Raw genomic sequence first — 21,466 nt, forward strand, 5'->3', positions numbered from 1 at the left:
TTAGTATCACTGCCTTTATTATCCCACACAGCCTGAACTCTCTCAGGCAGCCTTCTTGTCATTTCTTTAAGCAGTCTTCAGAAATGGTTCTCCAGGCTTCTTGTAGGACATTCAAAGCTCTTCTTTGGATGTTGCTGCTTTTTTGTTCTGTTCTTTGTCAAGATGATCCCACACTGCTTCAGTAATGTTGAGGTCCGCGCTCTGGGGAGGCCAATCTATGTTCCATTCTGCGTTTTTCTGTCCAGGTTTTTACTGTATTGCCAGTGTGTTTGGGATCACTGTCATGCTGACAAATGAAGCTGGTATTGTATGGTGGATCAAAATCTGAGGGCACTTTTGAGTTCAGAATCTTGACAAGAGCCTCAACATTCACTGTTGTACCTCTCGCCTAACTCCGTCCATATATATTGATGGATGATTTAAACCAACATTTTAAAAATTGTGGATTCATCAGCTTGAAGACCTCCACTGATTCTTACTCCGGTTCTTGTGTAATTTGTCATACCTCAACCTTTTCTCCCCATTTCCCTTTCTTAAGAATGGCTTCTCAACAGCTGCCCTTCCACCAAGACTGTTTCTGATGAGGCTTCAACAAACAGTAGATGAGTCACCTGAGGGGTCAAATGATGAGATATATACAAGTTTTCAGCAAATAGCTCTTTAGGAATCACTTCGTTGGTGAAAAAATGCTACTTTATGTCTGTCAAACTGTGTTATATTTGGCATTTGCCACTGAGTGAACTAAAGCATTGGGAACAAATGATATGTTTTTGTAACAGGCTGCTAGCAACAAAGGCAGAAATGAGAGGCGGACAGGTAGAGTATATCACTGATACACTTTATCAAACGTGCACAAGGGTGGGAATCATACGACTCTTCTAGTACTGATAAAATTTGAAAATATTTTCTGCATTCATGATCCTACTGTGAAAAGAATATGATTTATATAAATAATATATGATATACATTTGTCATTATATTATCCTCCCCTATGCCTTTTATAATTCACAAGCAACACAGTCCTGACTACCTACTGTTCTCCCCCCTTTTCTAATTTTATGTGTTTCAGTCAAGCATGCTATTAATCATGTCTTTACTTCTCTCCTTTGGGAATTCATCAGAATTAGGCTTTATTGGAAAAAATGAGTGGCATACTGTCATTTCCAAATGAAAAAGAGTGAAACACTGAATGATATCCTTTTTAATTATCACAAGGTGGGATTGACAAGTAATTAATTAAATGGTAATGATATAAGCTGGCAGGCCTATTCAATCATTCTATAAAGCAGCTTTTATTAATAGCGTCATAAAGGACAAAAGGAAGTGGCTTAGTTGAATAATAGAAAGTTGTGAAATCATGACTGGAGCATTCAGGGTTTGCTTTTGCTGCAGTATATTAGGAAGAATGACAGCGCTCCCACATAGAACGCTATAGGAGCAGATGAGGAGTCTTTAAACCATGACGACCGCCTGCACGTCCCATGAAATGGATTGACTGGTGTATCAGGAGGAAAACAATGATGCTTTATTGATTTCATCTGGTAAACCCACAATAAACTCTGGAGGCAAATGGAGATACAGACAGAGGGAAAAATGCATTAAAGGGAGATTTTTTTTGTGTGTGTGTGTGTGTGTGTGTGTGTGTGTGTGTGTGTGTGTGTCTGGCAGTTTCACATTTTGAAAGAGGAACTAATCAAAGCAGAGTCATTACTATCAGTGAGCAACTTGAACCCAAAGATAGTGAAGAGACAAAACTGAATAAGCTTTTTAATCTATTATGTCATTATGATGTAAAGCCCGGAGCTTTTCCATAGATTGATACTGTGGACTGAGTGATGGCTTTTTAATGTATATTGTCTCTCTCAAACAAGAAGGGAAGGAAAAGCAAATAGATAGAAGACAGATGGGTAACGAGAGAGTACAGACCTGGGGACCGCTCTCTCTTTAAGGGTGATCAAGAGAGTTTTACTTAAAGTGACTTGGTCTGTTGTTTTGTTGTTAAAAGGTCCTCATTAGTTTAGATTTAATACAGTATATTTGGTGCTAATAATATTTTTCTGTGACTGTTCCCAAATGTGTTTGTTTTAACCAAGGCTGCAAGAGTTTATATAATAGCTCCTGATGCTCCAACACTTCCTTGAGTACATACTGTTTGACTCATAAAAAGGCAAAATTGCTTACATAGCCCAAAAAAAAAGTAGAAATAGGGGGTGCTTTTATAATCCACTTTGAAAATATGGCAGTAGTATTTGCCAACACTAAAACAGCCCATATGTGACAGAAAGGAAAGCCTTTTGATATAAGCTAGTTTTGCTGACTGTGTTTGTGGCCAGATCCTTTCTCTCGAACTCTCACTTTCTGTTGCTGTCCCTTTTAAGATGTCCACATATACACACATCTCTCACACACTCGATACACAAACCGGCAGCATGTATCTGCTTCGGCACAGTACAGAAGACAGATTAGAACCTTCTCCAGACCACAGTGCTCCTCATCTGCAACAGCCTGATAAGCCCTGGAGAGACTGACTGTTACAGCAGGAACAAGCAGAGAGAATTCTGCCCAAAGCTGTCACAAGTGAAACAAAATATCAGTGAAATTTACCTAACAATTAGTTTAGCTATAGGTGACTTCCCTCAGGGGTGCACAAACAGTATATCTACTCATTAAGGGCTCTTGTTGTCGGCGCATTAAGGCTGACTTCATCTGCCTTGCTTTTAGCCTTGAGGTGAGAGAGTATCTGCTTATTCTGAAAGGTCAGTGGCCTGGAACGGGGAGGCAGAAGAAATCGAATATTGCAGGCTACTTTGAAACCCCCTTGGTGCTTGCTCCCATTTGTTCTGGGGACCAGTAAATCAGTGGTTTGTTGTGGCCTTAACCTCAAGAACTGCCAGCAGAGCAATGAGGGCGGGCAGGTGGGTTACTGCAGAGAAGGGTTATTGTCATGCAACAGCGAGAGGCAGTCAATAAATTTGATAGAGTTCAGCCCCCTGGCACTTTGTTCACAATTACTCTCCTCCATACAGGGGAGCAGCAGACGCTGTGCTGACTTTGTCTGCAACACAAACCTGGAGTATCATGCAGTAATTAAGTACTGAGGACCATGAGCTCTGTTTTAACAATCCGACACTGTGATTCAGCAGGTTGGAAAAGATAATATGACATCCACATCAACCAGAAAATGCACTTAAGTAGGAATTATCTGTTGGGCCTAATGATGGTTGTAGCGATAGCCAATTAATTAAAATGACGGAATGATTAAATCAGGGGGATCATAATTGGGTTCATCATCAGTCCATTTGTTTTATTATAGACGTGTAGCACTTGCTCTTCATCTTATCACTTTCTTGAAGGTTTATTGTGTAATTCTGTCCATCAGCAAAGCAATTCTTGACACAAACAAAAGGTCCATAATGAAGGTTTGAGAAGCAGATCTCTACGGCTTTGTTGCTGATCGCAGATGATTACTCACTGGCAGAAATAACGCCTTTGCTGTAATATTTGGGAAATACAACTGAAACAAATACATTTGGCTAAGTCGTGTGGCCAGGGAAAGGTGATGGATGATGAGGCGGATGCATTGGGACGGTAGACACCTCACCCATTAATCTGCAGAGCTGTGCTGTCTGTGTCTGTTTGCATTGCAATACCAGCTCCCCATTACTCATTTAGCTCCTGCCTATTATCAGATTGTTGATGAAGGAGCCGGCCTCTAAAAGAGTTGGAGGGTACTTTTGGCACCCCTTGTAAAACTCTTACAAGCTAACAGAGGTGTCAGTTCTGGGCAGTAAAGCCACTTAATTGCTGCACTCACCATATTTCATATGAAAGCATTCTGGATTATGTATCCCACAGCCTCTCAGAAAATACTACAACTTCTTATGTTACAATTAAGCAGCTCATCTGGGTATGTTGTGATCCAAAGCCTGGGAACGGAGGGGAGTAATGGGAGCGTTGTGTCAAAGTGCACTGTAATTTAAGCAGCTGCAAACTTTTAATTTGACTTACTTCTTCAGTCAAGTGTTGTAAATTGTATCTAACTGCTTCCAAGTGGAGGCCTTACCTGTAAAAGACTTTTGACCTGTGGTATTTAAAAATGCTCTTAGGAAGATGGTACATGACCTCAGGCTTTTGGTTTGGTTGCAAGTCTGTACAATTATCTGTTACTTCCCTTAGTGGGCATTTTGTGTGTGAAGCATCATTCAGAAATGTAAACAAGCCTTTCCAGTAGCTACTGTACTGTAGGGACTCTACACAAGATGAATTAATGTTTGGAGAAACTCTAATACTGACCATCATTCACTGTCTTACTACAAGCGCACCCTGAAACACTTACTTATCCACTTGCCTTTTAAAAAGAGGGAAAACTTATGATTTTGCCAGGAAGAAAAAGGGGAGACAATTAGGTTGAAAACTGAAGGGAGCCTGGTTATCAAGAGACAGGTTTATCCAAACTGTCAGCCATTCAAACCATCCTGAACATAAAGCTTATATAGTGACAGGATTAATAGTATGAAAGATTGTTTTTTTTTTTAATCTTCTAATTCTTTAAAATAACGTTTTATAAACTGTGGTCAGCCCCCATCCCAGAAACACTGGCAGCTGGTTGCAGGTGATATTTAACTGCTTTGTGTTCAAGCGTCTCACTTCATCACTGACACCCAGCACTCAGCCAAACCAGGCAGAGGCCAACACTACCCATCCATCAGCATGACTCATCGTGTTGCCAGCTTTTTGTGTCCAGACCTTTCTGGCAATTTCAGGCCACTAATTACCCCTGTAGGCTCGTCTCCATGTATTGATCTTGCCTCGACTGTCATTGGAGTGTTTTCACTTTGGCACCGCGTGCAGTGAAAACGTGCTGTTTCACATGCGACTTTAAAGATAACTTTGGCCTAAATACATGCATGTTCTTCATTTTGTTGTGCAGGATATGTCCTCAGACCCCTCTTTGTTGCTTCCAGAAGTGATAAAAAGTTAGTCTCAAGCCGTTGCTGAAGTTCCACAGATTTGGAGATAACTGTGCTCACACTTTATGAATACACTGTGCAGTACTTTTTGAAATTTGAGAAAACTTGCTGTAGCCTTATCTGTAAGTCACTTTTAGCTTTGTGAGTTTTTTTATTTTTATTTTTTAAGAAATCCTGAGTAAGTTCATTTATTGGCACAGTTTGTGTCGTGAATGAATGTTATTCACAAGGAGGGCCACTATTTTATTTACTATGTCTTAGTTCTTGAGGAGATGGGACATGACAATGTTGTCTATAATTTTCAAAGGGTGGAGATGCATTTTTCATTAAATTTGTTGTGCAAAGGACAAGAATGTGAGTGTAAACACAATGCTAATCTCTTCTATACACAGTCTGTTGTATGCATACCCCAACCAGCCAAAGCTTGCTTTTCAGCAGGGCAGAGACAAACAGGCTTGCAGCATTATGCATAATGGAGGAAATGTTGCCTGTTTCTACAGTAAAAACGCTGTTGCCGTGACATTTTTTAAAAATACTTATTTATTACAAAAAAATTAAATCAAAATAAATGCTAATTAGTTCAACCATAGGCTACATGACATGAAATGTAACAAGTTGAGTAACGAAATACTTCCTACAGGGAGTTAATAAATAAAGCAATGCAGCCTGATGGTGTAGTGCTAAAGTCATTTAATTTTATACACAGTAGTAAATCTCCAGGTAAAATCATAGACTGTTTGTGAAAGATGGATAGTATGGGTGCATTGCACAGACCCAGGTACTTGATAATTATTGCTAAGTAACATCGAACACGTTATCAAGGGATTCAGTTCAGTGCCTCAAATTAGCGGAGGTGACAGCTGGCAGGCAGCTAATGGCCTGTGTCAGCATCCACCTGTCATTCAAACTGGCCATACTATACCACCAATAAGGAACCACTTTAGCCTTAATAATTATATACACTATATAAAACACCCCACCCTTTACAGTTGTTTTGAAGGGGCAAATAAGCCACATTGACAAAACCAGTTTTGCTGCTTTAGAGTTGAGCATTTTAACATGTCTCCAGCCTCACGTGGCCACTCTGGAAACCTCTGTTTTTGGTACATCTGTACTAATGTTGATGAGTAAACTTTGTGATATTTATCTTGAAAGGTGCTATATAAATAAAATTTTACTTTACTTATGTCACACTTTCGACTGGCCCAAGTAGCGTTTCACAAAACATTCAGAATTCTGTCCCTTGGGAAGAGGCAAGTAGTCTTTATGTATTTCAGAGCCTGCTGACTTCTGAGCAAAAAAATCTCTCTTTATGAGCTTTGGCTAAGGATGGCGTAGCTGCAGCTTTCTGCACAGCTGCCAGACTGTGGAGGATCCTGCCTTGAGAGGTTCTCAGGAATCCAGAGACATTACAGCAGTCTCATAAATAGTGGCTTGTTCTATGCCCCTTTAATTCCCATCTTTTTGACTTTTTTGAGCTTCATTTAGTAAGATTTAATCTCACCAGTGTTGCCAAATTCAGCTGTGCTCGGATTCACAGACTGATCTTTTGATAATGTCTCTCCAGGTTTTTGCAAAATATTGATGTTCTACTTTCATGGCTTTTGCAAAACATTGCATTATATAATATTTATTTTACATCTTCAGAAAGGTATTCCTTGCTCCCTATATTACATACGAACTGGCATATCAAATATTTAATTATAATAATTATGATGTATAGTTGTTTCACTATTGCATAATAACCTGAAATACAACATATGTACACAATGCCGCTGTAACCCTCTAGTGCACACATGGCAGTAGGTGGGGAAAGTGATACCATAACACTTATCTGGCCTGTACTGAAGGTAAAGGTCAGCACCGATAAATGTGGTCTCACAATAACTATACAGCACTTCTTGTGAAGAATCTGCAGCTTATAATAACTGGGTCTGTTAGTTTGAGATAATGAATCTTAAGTTCTTTGAGGTATTTCATATGTCAAAAAATATCCAACTAAAAGCTGCCATTTCTCCTACAGGGTGCCCAGTAGACCCCAGCGGAAAGAGGGCAGCAGATGTGATGCAGTCTTATTCTCATATCATCACACCTCGTGAAGTCACCAGTGGCTTCAGAGGAGGAAGTCTGTCCACCAGGAACATCCTCCAGCTCAATGGCAAGCACTTTATTCTGCAACACGCTGCGTTTTGTCAGTTTTTATGTTGCTGTTTTTCTCCACTCAGTGTATTTCTAAGCGCATGTAAGTTAATGTATATTTTATGCCACAGAGTAATTAGTGTCTTTCATTTTGGCAATGACCATGCTTCTGCCTTGATCAGCTCGGCCAGATCTATTTCACATTCTCTCTTGGCTGCACCACAGAACCACTCAATTTTCAAACTAATTGAGCTTACAGAAGCGTCTCTGGTGGGTAGCCACAGTCCTGTTTGTGTTTTGTGTGTGTGTGTGTGTGTGTGTGTGTGTGTGTGTGTGTGTGTGTGTGTGTGTGTGTGTGTGTGTGTGCGCGCGCACAGTCCAAGTAAAGGCACAAACACACTGGGGAAACCAATTTTTTCCTCAATTACACAAAGCATCACGAGTCAACTGGTATGTGATTCCTAAATTTGTCCTCAAATGTGAACTATGGCTGACACACACACGCGCGCGCACACACACACACACACACACACACACACACACACACACACACACACACACACACACACACACACACACACACACAGAGATTAAAAAAAGTTTAAAAACAAGCAGGCAGTTGCTTAGAATAGCATAAAGAAGGCCTAGAATTACATGACACTCTTTAAAACATTTGCTCCTTGCACACTGCATGCTAATACACCATGAAACTGTAATGCTTTTGGAGGTAGCAGCAAACATGTTGGGTATATAAAATGTGGTTGCTAATTAATTCATGTACAGGTTCGCCTAACATGTATTCCACAAACTGTTGCAATTATATATTCACAGCTCTTGTTACTGTGCAAATACAGTCTGTTCACTGTTTGCTTGCAGTCTTACCTACATCGCACATCTCTACCACGACCTCTCTCACACCTTTTGTCTCTCCTAAATTGATCTCTCTCCTCCCTGTACCATCTTGTGCCATTTAAGCATTTTCAGTGCGCTAATTGCTTTCACTGGAGTCCAGTCAGCCAGTTAACAGTAAGCACCTGTGAACAGAGCAGCTGCCCTGTGCTGTGTGTGTGTGTGTGTGTGTGTGTGTGTGTGTGTGTGTGTGTGTGTGTGTGTGTGTGTGTGTGTGTGTGTGTATCTCACCATCCCTGTCCCACTTCTGCCTGCCCGTGACTCTGAAGGAACCAGTATAGCCAGGCACTATCAGATTAGGTGGCTGCGAGTCAGCCCAGTACCTCTTTGATAATGACAGTAGAACACAACAGGGAACAGGAATAGTGGGAGTAGAAAACAGAAAGGGAGTCAGATATCACATCGTCCTGTTATTTATCAAAATGACATGGAAAACAGGTCAAATACAAGTAATTTCAGAGACACAATGGCCAGTGAGGCAGCACATATTTAACAACAAATGCAATGCAAAAACAGAAGCATTACAAGTGGTACAGACGTATGCAGAAGAATGGTTTTCAGGGGATCCTAAAAAAAAATCTGATGAACACTCAAGGAATTAATCCAAGTCTAATGTTTGATGTATTCACAGGTAATATTCTTGAAGAGCTTAAATAAACTACTTTACATAAGCCTTATATTTTCTGTCATTCTCTCTTTTTCTCTGTCTCCCCATCTCTCCTCACTTCACTGATGTACTACTTGCTCTTTTCCTCCACACTGAACACAGCCCATTTCTGTTTACGGTTTGTGGCCAGTTTCAGCTAGTCTGGGTTTATCTTCCCATTGCTGCAATGCAAGCTCCATCACTTGGCTACAGACAAAATGTTGGAAGAGTAAAGCTGTTCTAGATAACAAAAATATGGTCTAAGCAGCTCTCACTTAAAGTTTGTTAATGTCTGAGTGTTATTCAAAGTGCAGGATTAGGCAAATTCTCATGTAAACAGTCGGGTAATTTACATGATCCAGTCCAAATGAGGATGGATTATTTGGTGACTGGTAGATGAATTTGATATTTTAATTAGGTGTTTTAGTCCTTGAAGAGTACACATGACTGTGGAGGTGAAAGATAATTTGGGAGGAGAGAGTGAGTTTGTTTTCCCAGCAGCAGGGCTTTGGCCCAGTTGTAGCGGTGCCAGTTGTTTGACTGGACTGTTTTCTGTAAACAAGCTGTTGTTTCTTGTGTTCCAACAATACTTTAATTTGTCAGCGCTTCTCTCTCTTGGACATTTGGAGGGTTTTTAGAACATATGGTCAAAATGGCTAAGAGATTAGACTCCACTCTGTTCATGATTGCAGCTTGCTTCTACTTCACAGCGAGGAACACTGCACCGGCAGACAGACTGCAGATAAATGAGGATCGGATGCCATTGTTCAGACGTGGGATCAGAGCTGACAAAATCGTGCCCAAAGAGCACAACCTAAACGAACCCGACGATGGGCACCGAAAGCTGAAGTGCATGGCTGCCGTGCACGAGCGGGAGGCCAGGGAAGATGCTAAAGCGGCAAAGGTTACGGTGAGCCCACAGTAAGCCAAAAATAGCTCCTGCTATCTAAAGCTGAGCTACAGTAATCTGCCCCTGCGAGTCTTTTTCACTGAAATCTGAGAAAGACAGTAGAGGCACAGCAACAGCTTTCTTTCTTGCTCCAAAACATATCAAGAGGGAGCCTCTTAGAGGTAACGATTACAGTCCTCATAGCAGTGTGCCCTTTAACCTTCTGTGCTTTTGTGACTCCAAGAAAGCTGGGTTGTAGCACATTATTGTAAGACTGATTTGACACTTGTCATGAACATAGTCTTAAGGGAGGTTTGTGACTGTTAAGTCAATTTTAACACAAATTTAACATTATTAGAGAGTTCTTGTCAGAACGGTGTCACAGTGGTTAGCACTGCTGCCTCACAGTAAGGTGGTCCTGGGGGTCAAATCCACCATCTGGCCCGGACCTTTACGTGTGGAGTTTGCGTGTTCTCCCTGTATCTGTGTGGGTTCTCCCCAGGTACTCCTGTTTCCTCCCACAGTCCAAAGACATGCAATTAGTGGGGTTAGGTTAATTGGTGATTCTAAATTGCCCATAGGTGTGAATGTGAGTGTAAATAGTTGCCTGTCTCTCTGTGTTAGCCCTGCGACAGGCTGGCGCCCTGTCCAGGGTGTACCCTGCCTCTCACCCAATGACAGCTGGGATAGGCTGCAACAGCTGTTACAATATGGAATACAACTGAGTCCTGTTTGCACCAGAAGAACATTCATTCAAAAGTTTCATTCAAATAAAATTTGGATTCGACTTTTCTGGGCTGAAACTCCAATTGATCAGGTTTATGCTGGGCATAATTTCAGAGTACTAAACCCGTGGAAAATTTCAATATTATATTTTGTTACACACTTAGCTTTGCCACCACAATTTTGAAGCTCAAATTCAGGTGTTCAATTTATTTTTTGGACCAGTGTACCAACAGGCCAGAATCCCCTGGCATCGTGAGTTTTATGGAAGCATTTCTATTCAAAGGCTTCTGTTTCAGCAGATGAAACCAGAACATGCATCATGTTGTTATAGTTTTGTTTTGTAGTTACATTTATAATGGCGGGTTTGCCAAGGATTAAAAACTAGGCTGTCTATAAAACGCACGTCTTTTCCATCTGGCTTGGAACTTGTTTTTACTAATGTAATGTTTGAGAAAAAATACCAAGAACAAATATCAATTCTCAGTGTTATGGTACTGATGGAAAGCCTGGATCTGCTTAATTTTGCTGAAAAAAAAGTGATGAAATAAAATGGTTTTGAAAAGGTCAGTGTATGCTTTCCCTCGGCTGCAAAGGAACGTTTGCCCGTTCTGAGAGCATTCTTTCAAACTAAACCTTGTACACATCTATGACATGCAAACACAGCGTATTCAGTCAAGCGTTATTTCTCAGAAATATCATGTTTAAAATCAGTTTTACTGCAACCTGGGTTTCATCACTTCTGATAATGTGCTCAAAATGACAGCTGTGATTGGGGAATATGGCAAAAGTCAGTACGAACAGTCGGGAGGCTTTTACCGGGCAAAAGTTTAGGTAGAGCTTGAATAACACTTTGTTTAGAGGTAGCATAATATATTGGTAATATATTGATCATAATATTTCTTTGCAACAAAAATGGTGTGTATGCAAACTTCAACAAGTGCAGCTGATCAAAAAATAAAGTTCCTCTGTGAGTTGCTTTGGTAATAATTATGGCAGTATGCAGCTTAGTGCTACACTGGAATGTTTTTTAGCTTTTGCTATTTTTCTTTGGTAACAGGGTCGGTCTACAGGAGCCCAGTTGGCCAATCCCAGTGAAACCAAGAGCAAAGCAGAGGGTATCGCCAGCATGCTGAGCCAGGCCATCACCACCCAGCACCTGCTCTACGCCAGCCTCGGCTCTGCTGAGTACATGGAGTTTGCCCTTAAGAATCCCTTTAATGTGCCACAGACGGTCACCATTGACAGTGATGACCCCGAACTAAGGTGAGATTCTGCAAACTGTGAGTGGTCACTGAGGTGGTGTCAGACTGACATTCCATTTTTAACTGTTGATGTTATTATATTTGCCACTGACTTAGACTCTATAGCATGTTTAATCTTTTATAGGTTTGCCCCCATTCTAACACACCAACTGTGAACATGTGTTCCTATACTGTATGCGTTTCCCTTTATCAAACTATAGCAAGCCTTGCTCCACCATGAAACTGTGTTCACACTTTCTGAATGTGTTTCCGTAGGTGATGTTAAGATTATGTTTTGGAACCTATTTTCATGCTGCTTTAGGAAATGATGCTTTGTGCTCACACTTGACACTCCTCATTGTGAAACATCCAAAACTTGCCTCTGTGAACAGACATTTAAGCTATCCAGCTATCAATAAACACATTTACACCATCATTAGCATCAGCCTTTAATACCATGTGGTGAAAGCAGAGTAAGTATCAGAGAGAATTACAGAAAAAAACTGAGATGATCCATTAATAACAAAAGAGGAAGAAAGATAGCTAGCTTTCTACACCCTTGTTAAAAATCTTAATTGATGGCTTCAAGTCTGTTGTGTATATTCCTTCATATTACCATCATTAGGGTCTTAACTGCATTTGCCACCCCAATACTCTTTTTCATATTGCTGTGATTATCTTTGTCTGTCTCAGTTCGGTGCTGACATGCCGTTTCACATTGCATTTTTTTTTTTTTTTTTGCATCAAACATTTTGACTCGCCATCGGGGTTGTTAAGCATTGCAGTAAAACCGTACATTGTGCGTAAGCATAACCAAAACCAGGATGTTGAAACTGAATCAGCTGATCGAGTTCAGCCATCATTAATTTTGTCATCCAGACCTATGCTTTTTCTTCTGTCACATGTTAAAATGTCCTCTGTGAATAACATATATAAACAGCAAAGGCTGTCAGATCATGGGCAGCAACATTTGAGTATAAGCGAGCTTCTTTGTTAAACAGCGTTCTTTCCGAACACAATCTGATTGCACAAGTTATGTGTCAGTTGAACTGAATAGTGCTTTTGGACACCAGGGAGTGCCGTCACGACACTATAATGGGATAATTGAAGATATAAGCCTTCAGCATTTAAATATTAATGTAATCAAGTCTTACGTAGTTTCAAAAAGCTTACGGTGCTTATGTTTCACAATTCCACTTGAGGTGAGAGCAGGTTTCATCAATGTTGCTATTGTTGGCAGTAGGTACTGTCATATATAGTGTAGTTACAAGGAACCCAGAGCACAACACAAGAAGCAAGTGGAGAACAAAAAAAGCTTTACTTAAAAAAAATATCAAGGTCCTAAAACCAAGTGAGGCATGAGGTGTGAAAAAGTTTTCTGGAAGGCAAAGGCAAAAAGCACAAAAGCAATCTGGCAGAGTAGTAGTGGAGAGCTTAGAGTATATGTCCTGCAGGGTTGATTAGTCAAGTGGCTGCTGGTGATCAGAGGGCAGGAAGATTATGTGATGCAGGCAGGAAAGCAGGGCAGGTGAGAGTGGCATGAAGAGGCATGAGATGGTTTCATAGGAGCATGAAAACCAGAATGAATGAATGACTTAATGAAATAAATAAAGTCAGAAAAACAAAAACTATAGCAGCTGCTGGCTGTCATGTTTCAGCTTGGACTGTGCCTAATTACATGCTTAGCCTCTGTGTATATTTTTAAGGAAAGCTTGTGTTGCTTATGGAGCATTTCAAGACATTCATTTCTTATGTAGTGGAAAAAGAAGCCATAAACCCTTCATAGGGTTTATTATGATGTCGGTCCACCCTTTGCAGCTCTAATAGCTTCAGCTCTTCTGGGAAGGCTTTCCACATTGTTTCGGAGTGTGTTTATGGGCATTTTTGACCATTCTTCCAGAAGTGCATTCACGAGGTCAGACACTGATGAGAAGGCCTGGCTCACAATCTCTGCTCTAATTCATTCCAAAAGTTTTCTGTCGTGTTAAGGTCAGGACTCTGTGCAGGTCAGTCAACTTCTTCCTCACCAAACTCGCTCATCCATGTCTTTATGGACCTGCTTTATTCTCTGGTGTGCAGTCATGTTGGAACAGGAAGGGGCCATCCCCAATTTGTTCCCACAAAGTTGAAATTGTCCAAAATGTCTTGTTATGCTGAAGTAGTAGTAGTTGGAGTAGTATGCTTGGACTCCCCCCTCCACCAAACTTTACACTTGGAACAATGCAGTCAGACAAGTACCGTTCTTCTGGCAACTGCTAAACTCGTCTATTGGGTTGTCAGACGGAGAAGCATGAGTCATCACTCCAGAGAACACGTCTCCACTGCTCTAGAGTCCAGTGGTAGTGTGCTTTTACACCACTGCATCCAATGCTTTGCATTGTGCTTGGTGATGTAAGGCTTGGCTCATCAATGGAAACCCATTCCATGAAGCTCTCTACACACTGTTCTTGAGCCAATCTGAAGGCCACATGAAGCTTGGAGGTCTGTAGCGATTGACTCTGTAGAAAGTTGGTGACCTCTGTTTACTATGCACCTCAGCTGACCCCACTCTGTGATTTTTACGTGGCCTACCACTTTGTGGCCGAATTGCTGTTGTTCCCAATCACTTCCAATTTGTTATAATACACTAACAGCTGACTGTGGAATATTTAGTAGTGAGGAAATTTTCTGAGTGTACAGGTGGCATCCTATCACAGTACCATCCTATCACTGAACTCCTGAGAGCGACCCATTCTTTCACAAATGTTTGTAGAAGCAGTCTGCATGCCTAGGTGCTTGGTTTGATACACCTGTGGCCATGGAAGTGATTGGAACACCTGAATTCAATGATTTGGATGGGTGAGTGAATACATTTGGCAGTACAGTGTATATCAAACCCAAAATGCTTTAAGAATGATTGTTTTTGGATGATGAGATTCTCAGTTTTAAAATATGCTACTAAAAGTATAATATATCAACAACAGAAAGATTATGTGATAAATTCACAAAGAGGTTTGATTGTGTGACTGTATTTTTATTCAGGTTATATGAGTCTGATTCACAGATTGTTCACTGATTTGAAATTATGCATGAATGTGTAGGAGTCTGCTGGTGTGCGGGTTTTCATCTATTACATTTTTAGGACTTCAAATTGGTTTTATTACATCACTGTCCATTCTCTGCACATGGATTAACGTTTTAGCCTGATACAGTTGGTTTTAAACATATTTTATGAAGTTTGTAGTGCAGTAATCAGATAAGGGCAGCATGACAGATGTTTACTTTTGATTACACAAACATTATGTAGGAGCAGGTCATGGATAATAGCGCTTTATTTGTAAATTACTGGACATTAATAACTTGAAATTAAATAATATTATACAGCAGTATTTCTGACAAACTAGGCAGCTCATTCTCTTTCTCTTGACAGCATTTTCTTTAAAAATAGATCACATTTTGGGGTCAACTTGAAAGACTGTTCTCCACACTTGTAAGAAACATAGTTATAAAAGGCTTTTTGTCAATTTCTGACCAATAAATCATGAAGTTGACCTTGGAGACCGCGGTGGATGTAAGACAAATTTTAATGGATTGTTAACATGTCCCCACTCTACACCACTACAAAGTTTTATCAGAATTCATTCAAAACTTTTTGACCTACTGTGTTTACAGATGGAATGAAACGCAAACGCTACCACAAACATAACTACCTCAGCGGAGGTCATAAGATGAGCATTTCAAGTGTAAATTATTATACAGATTGTGTGATTGTAATGATTCTTTAGCTTAATCTGACTCATTACTTTCAGAGGTACTGCAGGCACTTTAGTCTGAGGGAGTAATTAACTTTTTTTTTGGTTTGCTGTGCTGTGGCAATAAAGTGTATTAAAGAGAATTAATTTCATTATTAAGATGTTTGTGTTTAATTTGCTGGTCACTTTTTGCTGCCCCTGTGTTTCAGTCCTACTCTGAGTCATCATGGTACAGAAAATGCAGAATTGTACTGGACACTTAATGGAGTATTTCACACAGGTGATCTGTTTTACATAACATCAACCAGGTCTCCACATGTCTACATTTGCTAATTATACATAATGAGTCTCTGTGTACTGCTGGAGAAAAGAAGCCACTTTTCCAAACACATTTCAGTTATTGCATCAAAAAAAAAAAAGTTGAAATCTAAAGTTTTCAGTGTTTCAGTGCAACACATAGCATTAAGTATGCTTTTCACATACATAAGCCCCTTTCAGACTTTGTCTTCCAAAACTTTGACAACATTTGAATGTGTTGACTTGGCGTCTAATTACGCACCCTGGTCATGCAAATCTCGATAGGTTCTCACAGCCCAGCACAAGTCTGGCCTACGTGCACTTAAACAAATTGGCACACACAATATCCACTGACATTGTTATGTTTATATAGTGGACAACTCTCTAACTTTTAATTTTTGAGGGAGGATAGAGATAAGAGAACAAAAACTCTCCCAGGAGCATGTGCCATGTTGTAAGAAAACACATCATTCACACCTCATTTCATATGTGCACTACACTATATGGACAACAGTACAGCACCACCTACACACTACACAGACAGGAGCCGCTTGGCCATGGAAACCCATACAGTTTTTGTGTCAGAGGAGGCTTTGAACTCTGCAGTTATTGAGTCAGCAGAGCACCTCAGCACTCAGTGGCCCCACTCTATAATTTTTTCCTCATCTGCCCCTTTATCCTGGAATATTTAGGAAGGAAGAAATTTCACAAACTTGTTTGTTGCATCGGTGACATCCTTACAGTACTGTGGTCAAATTCAGTGAGCTCTTTAGAGCGACCCATTTTTTTTTCACAAATGTTTGTTAAGGAAGATTCCTGGCTAGGTGCTTGATTTATACACCTGTGGCAGTGGGACTAAAAATGATCAGAGCCCAACTGATGTGTAGGCTCTGCTGATATATTGGTCAATATTTGCTATTTGCTATTTGGTATCTGCATTTATAACGGCCAATAAATGAAAATTTAAAAAGTAAGGAAGAAACTGGAGAAACACCCTTCAACCATGTTGTAAGTGTTGACACTCTGCAAGGACTCATGAGTAACTACACAAATGTCAGAGAAATCCATTTGTCTCGTGTCTGAAAAAGGAAAAAAAAAAAAAAATTGGCCGATATGTCAGATTTTTAAAATCACCAAATATTGATATCGGTGCTAAAAATCCTGTATTGGCCGGGCTCTAATTAAGAGGATTGGCCTAATACCGCAGAATGCATTCACTTCCATTTTTGGATATAGCTAGCAGTGTTGCATATCTCATGTCTGAAGAGGCCATGAAAAAAGAAGGCTTTCACTCCTTCAGCAGCACAATCATTTGTCCTTGAGACAGATGCAGACGTCATGTTGGAGAGAGATGCTAAATACCCGCTTTAATCTGCCCATAACAGCCATTATGGTTGATTTTTCCTGGATCCCCCATTCTGGTGTTTGTTTCCTTCAGTTAGCATCATAGTTAATCCCCTCTCTTTGAGTCTTTTGTTATGGATTCTGCTCATGCCTGAGCTTGGATTAGGATATATCACGTTGATCAACAAACGCTGCACTGCGCTGTGGATGAATCATTATGGCATTAGCCTGGCCACCGGGCCTACCAGGTCTAATTGAGAGTCATCAATCCCTGCATCTGTCCTTTTGCTGGCTTAGCACCCTGTTAGTTTATTCATTTCTTGATGAGGCAGTGTGACACTTTACACCACACCGTCTGTCACCTCTACCAAGAGCCCTGAAATGTGTAAATTAACAAGCAAGCGTCTGCAATGGATGTGCCTTTCCTGCAGCCCCGTGGGTTTTATGAGACATTCATAGTTCACTAAGTAAGGCACTGCTGATAACACATTTATCTGCTATGAAACTGTGGTATTAATCATAGATCAGCAGTGCTGCCATATGCACACATGTGTAATGCACACATGTGAATGCTGTTTCCACAGAAGAAGTATAAGGATACACAGAAGAAGGAAATTTCACAAAGTCAATATTAACTGTGTTTATTTTTGTGTTCTTAACATTTTACAGGAAAGATTGGGCTGTCACACAACTTTGTTGCAAGGTCTGTCTTTGTGTAATTTGGAGATGGAAGCCTGATTGATAAATTTGACACTGATTCTTTTTTTTTTCTTTGTTCATACTAAAAAACTGCTTTTACCACAAACCTGGATTTTAAGCTGCCATTTTAGGATAACATTTGTTAGAAAATAGGCTGCAGCTCACAGACTGATACAGTTTAATATTTCTTCATTCAACGTTTGTGTTACTATGATTCGTCTTCAATACAAACAACAGGGGCTGTTGTTTGTGTTGAAGATAAAAAAGAAATTAAGACTAATTAAAAAGCAAGACATAATAAGATGAGGTGAAACAACAGGTGGAAATAAACACAAATTTAGGTGTATTCAAAAGATTTTTCATACAGAAATGTGAAATCCATGAGGAGATATGAAGCAGAATAAGCAGACTGGTCTGCGTGGCATATTTCCATTCTGTGAACATGTTTATTTTATTACATGCTAGTTTGTTGGGAATCACTTGTTTTTGGAGCTCTTCTTAAGAAGCCATTCAAGAAAGTGCCCATTTTGGCACTTTTGGCTTCATTTTTGAACCACAAAGGTCGTGTGGAATTGCAGAAAAGTGAAAATGCACTACAGAGACAGCCAGAATGAATGAAAGAGAACAAGTACAGCTTGACTAAAATTATAAGAAGGCTTTACAGATGGCATAAATATAGTTTGGTGAGAAATTTCAAAGAAAATCTGTGGAAAAGCTCTATGCCCTCATCCTTTATCCATATACTTGAGTCCATATACACCAAGAGATACATATGCAACTGCTTTTAAGATGCATTAACTATGAGATTAAATATTGTTGACAGTAATTAAAGGGATTAAATTAAAAAGACGAAACCTGTACAGAAACAACAAAACTGGCCCCCAGTTCCTGTGTTATTCCAGGCTGCATGAACTGCAGTTTGGCCAGTGCGCTGGGGTTACTCTGCTCCTAGTTCCTTGTGTATATTTTGGCCAATAATTGACAAGAAGTGTTCTTGAAAATGTAAACAGGTCCCCGGGTCAGCTCTTTGTTCTACAGAAGCAAACAAGAAAAACAAGTTTAACCTTTCATCGGAATTCGAGTGGCTGACTTTGAAGGGAGAGTACTTAGTGACAGGCTAGGCTAGCTGTGGCTTTGATGTCTGCAGTGGTTTCAAGCCCAGAGGCTCCTCTTGACATGGAGGAAACGTTTGCTACCTGTTGCCATCCATTTTGCATGGCTACCTTTCCCACTTGGCCTCACAGAGCCCAGAGTGAGCCAAGACTGGTGGCTAACAGAGAGCGAATTCTGCTCCATGCAGCTGCTTTCGCTCTCATTACTTTTCATGCTCTCATTAGCCATGTTCCTCTCTATGCTTTCTCGACCCGTCTCTCCTGCTGTCCTTTTAATTATCGTCTTCATTTTATTCCTTCTCTCTCTTTTTACTGTCAATCTGTCTTTCCTCATTACCTTCTTATATTATTTTCTTTAAAAGTGTTATCAGCCTGTGGTCTTTACTTGAAGCTAAGGTGAAAGATGGGCAAACACCCATTGTTGTCAGGATGAGCCACAGGCAAAATCTTTTATTCCAAGTGCACAGGTGGGAATAGCCAAATAATTTTCATAGAAGAGCCTGTTGCATCGCTCCCTAATGTTAGCGAGGTGGGGCCCTGAAAAATTCATAAACTCACTCTCCTATTGAGAGACATTTCTCTCCATGCCTGTGGCTTGGTATCTTTGAAGTTTAAACCAGCACTCCCCTTTATGCATTTGTGTGTGAAATTTTTGCATTCAAGGGAAGAGGAAAGCGTAAAGGCAAGACCTCCCTCGGTTGGAATGTGTTATCTGCTCCCGTCTTTTCTCCCTGGAAATCCATTTGATGAGGACTGGAAGGGAGACGTTCACTGACCTCCGTACACCCCCCCCAATCTGCTGTTGATAATTAAAAGCGAAGCATTTTGTGCAAATGGTGTGACCCTCGACCGTGAAATTTTGTTCACTTCAACTGCTGGCCATGCAGTGAAATTTACATTGCTAGAATCAGTTTGTAAATATGAGAGGCCAGCATTATTTTTTTTTTCCTCTTTAGTGCAGACACTGAAGGGGAGTGAACTTTTAGTGCTTTGTGAGATTTATATGCAAATAGGTGCCTTAAAGGTGTGGTCAGGATTTGCACTAACTCTAGCTCTGTAATATGTCACTGGGGGGGCAGATATGCCTAATATGGTCATCTCAGGCACACAGCTCTAGCTGTGAGTAGAGATGACCTAACCACCTGATGTGCAGACCTTCTGTTTGCAAGGGGCAGCCAATCAGAACAAACCTGGCTTAAAAGAAGGGTGATCTTAATGGTAAAGCTAAAATGTCATATTTCAGACAGTGGATAAACTGTGGGCCTTCCCCAGGGCCTTGTATAAGATAATGTAGATTTTTTTGGAACTATGAATCATGCAAAGCTATTCTAGTACAATCCAAGTATAAAATTATCGAGCTGGAAATGAGCACATTAGTTCCACTATAAATACACTTCCCCTGTCACCTAGAATAATCTACAGAAGGACATAAAATTGTCAAAGTGGAGTAATATTGGGGGTTTAAGTCATTTTTAAAGGATTGAGACAATAGTACTCGTGATCGGTAACTATTTCGACCTTGATCTTCCAATGCATATGAATTGGATATTACTCTTACTTGTGTGTTGTGGGATTTGTGGGTGGTACAGCATTGTGGTTGTTACTGCATGCTACTTCCTTGGTCAGGCCATTCTTGAAAAGGACTTTTACTTCAGTAATCAAGAAATAAAATAATTATAATAATTTTAAAAATGTATTTTGTATATTGAGATTGACTCTAGACTGTAAGACCAAATAACAGCTTTATGCTGAAAATATTGTCATTATTTTAATGAGATGAGACTCGTTTTAACTCTAGTAACTATTTTGCTTCGTTTGTACTCTGCATTTCACCCGATTTTAGCTTCAGCTCTTTAGCATGCGGTTTGTTCTTCTCGGTATAGGTTGTAATAAACACTGTACTATTCAGTAGGGAGGGTTCACGAGTCCACCTCTGATCCCCTGATGGCTCTCCCTAAAAATATTGAAGATCCTGCTTTCATCTCACTCGTGGTCTTTAATCTTTCCATCCAGTGTCATCACAAACACTGAGGAATGGCGTTACTTCAAAGCATTAACCAGAACCCCTACACCGCTGGAGGAGAACATGTTCCACTTGGAGCAGGGTGCTCCAGGTCCCAGGGTTTATCTCAGGCCCAAAGAGACCATCCATGTTCCTCTGAAATACCAGAGCTTCCTCTGCGACCACACTATGACCCTTCAGGTACAGTACAGTGCACACTAAAGTCTTATTCTAACAGCATGCAATTTCATGAGAAAACCATGTTCTGGGGTTAGTAATTATTTCTGGCTCCAGCATGTTAAACAAAATTAGATTTTGTTTTTGATCAGATGTTTTTTTTCCCCGAGTCCTTAAAATGTTTTGATTAGTCTGACAGTAAGAAACAGACACCGCATCTTTTCATTACTACAAATGAAAGTTCAAAGTGCCTCCTGTGAACCTATGAGAAAAATGCTCTTTCATGTTCTCTTTTAAACGGGAGTACGATGTGGAGCATGATGAAAGTTTAGTTAACATTCACATAAATGTCACTACACCTCAAGGTTTTCTAACCACAGTCAACCTATTCCAAGGGCACGTTGTACACATATAAAGCCAACACAGTCTTTGTAGTTAATTTGATGCCAGAAGTACAGTTCAAAAATAAATGTCATTTAGACTGGCTGTGCTCTTATCTCCTCCAGATGAAGGTAGTTTTTAAACCCTTTGGTTATATTCTGCTTATCGTGATTGTATACAGTTTTCTTACTGAATGCACAGAT

At 40.2% G+C, this 21,466-nt stretch overlaps 1 protein-coding gene across 1 annotated transcript in view; it reads left to right on the forward strand.

Annotated features, from left to right (window-relative positions):
* Nucleotides 1–21,466, forward strand: part of nphp4 (nephronophthisis 4) — a 171,704-nt gene that overhangs the window by 135,444 nt on the left and 14,794 nt on the right. The window contains exons 18-21 of the mRNA XM_030733604.1: nucleotides 6,994–7,128; nucleotides 9,375–9,574; nucleotides 11,337–11,542; nucleotides 20,717–20,906. Coding sequence (XP_030589464.1) covers nucleotides 6,994–7,128; nucleotides 9,375–9,574; nucleotides 11,337–11,542; nucleotides 20,717–20,906 — 731 coding nt within the window. The remainder of the gene's footprint in view (nucleotides 1–6,993; nucleotides 7,129–9,374; nucleotides 9,575–11,336; nucleotides 11,543–20,716; nucleotides 20,907–21,466) is intronic.

This window comes from Archocentrus centrarchus, chromosome 7 (assembly GCF_007364275.1).
Source record: "Archocentrus centrarchus isolate MPI-CPG fArcCen1 chromosome 7, fArcCen1, whole genome shotgun sequence".
Taxonomy (NCBI): Eukaryota; Metazoa; Chordata; class Actinopteri; order Cichliformes; family Cichlidae; genus Archocentrus; species Archocentrus centrarchus.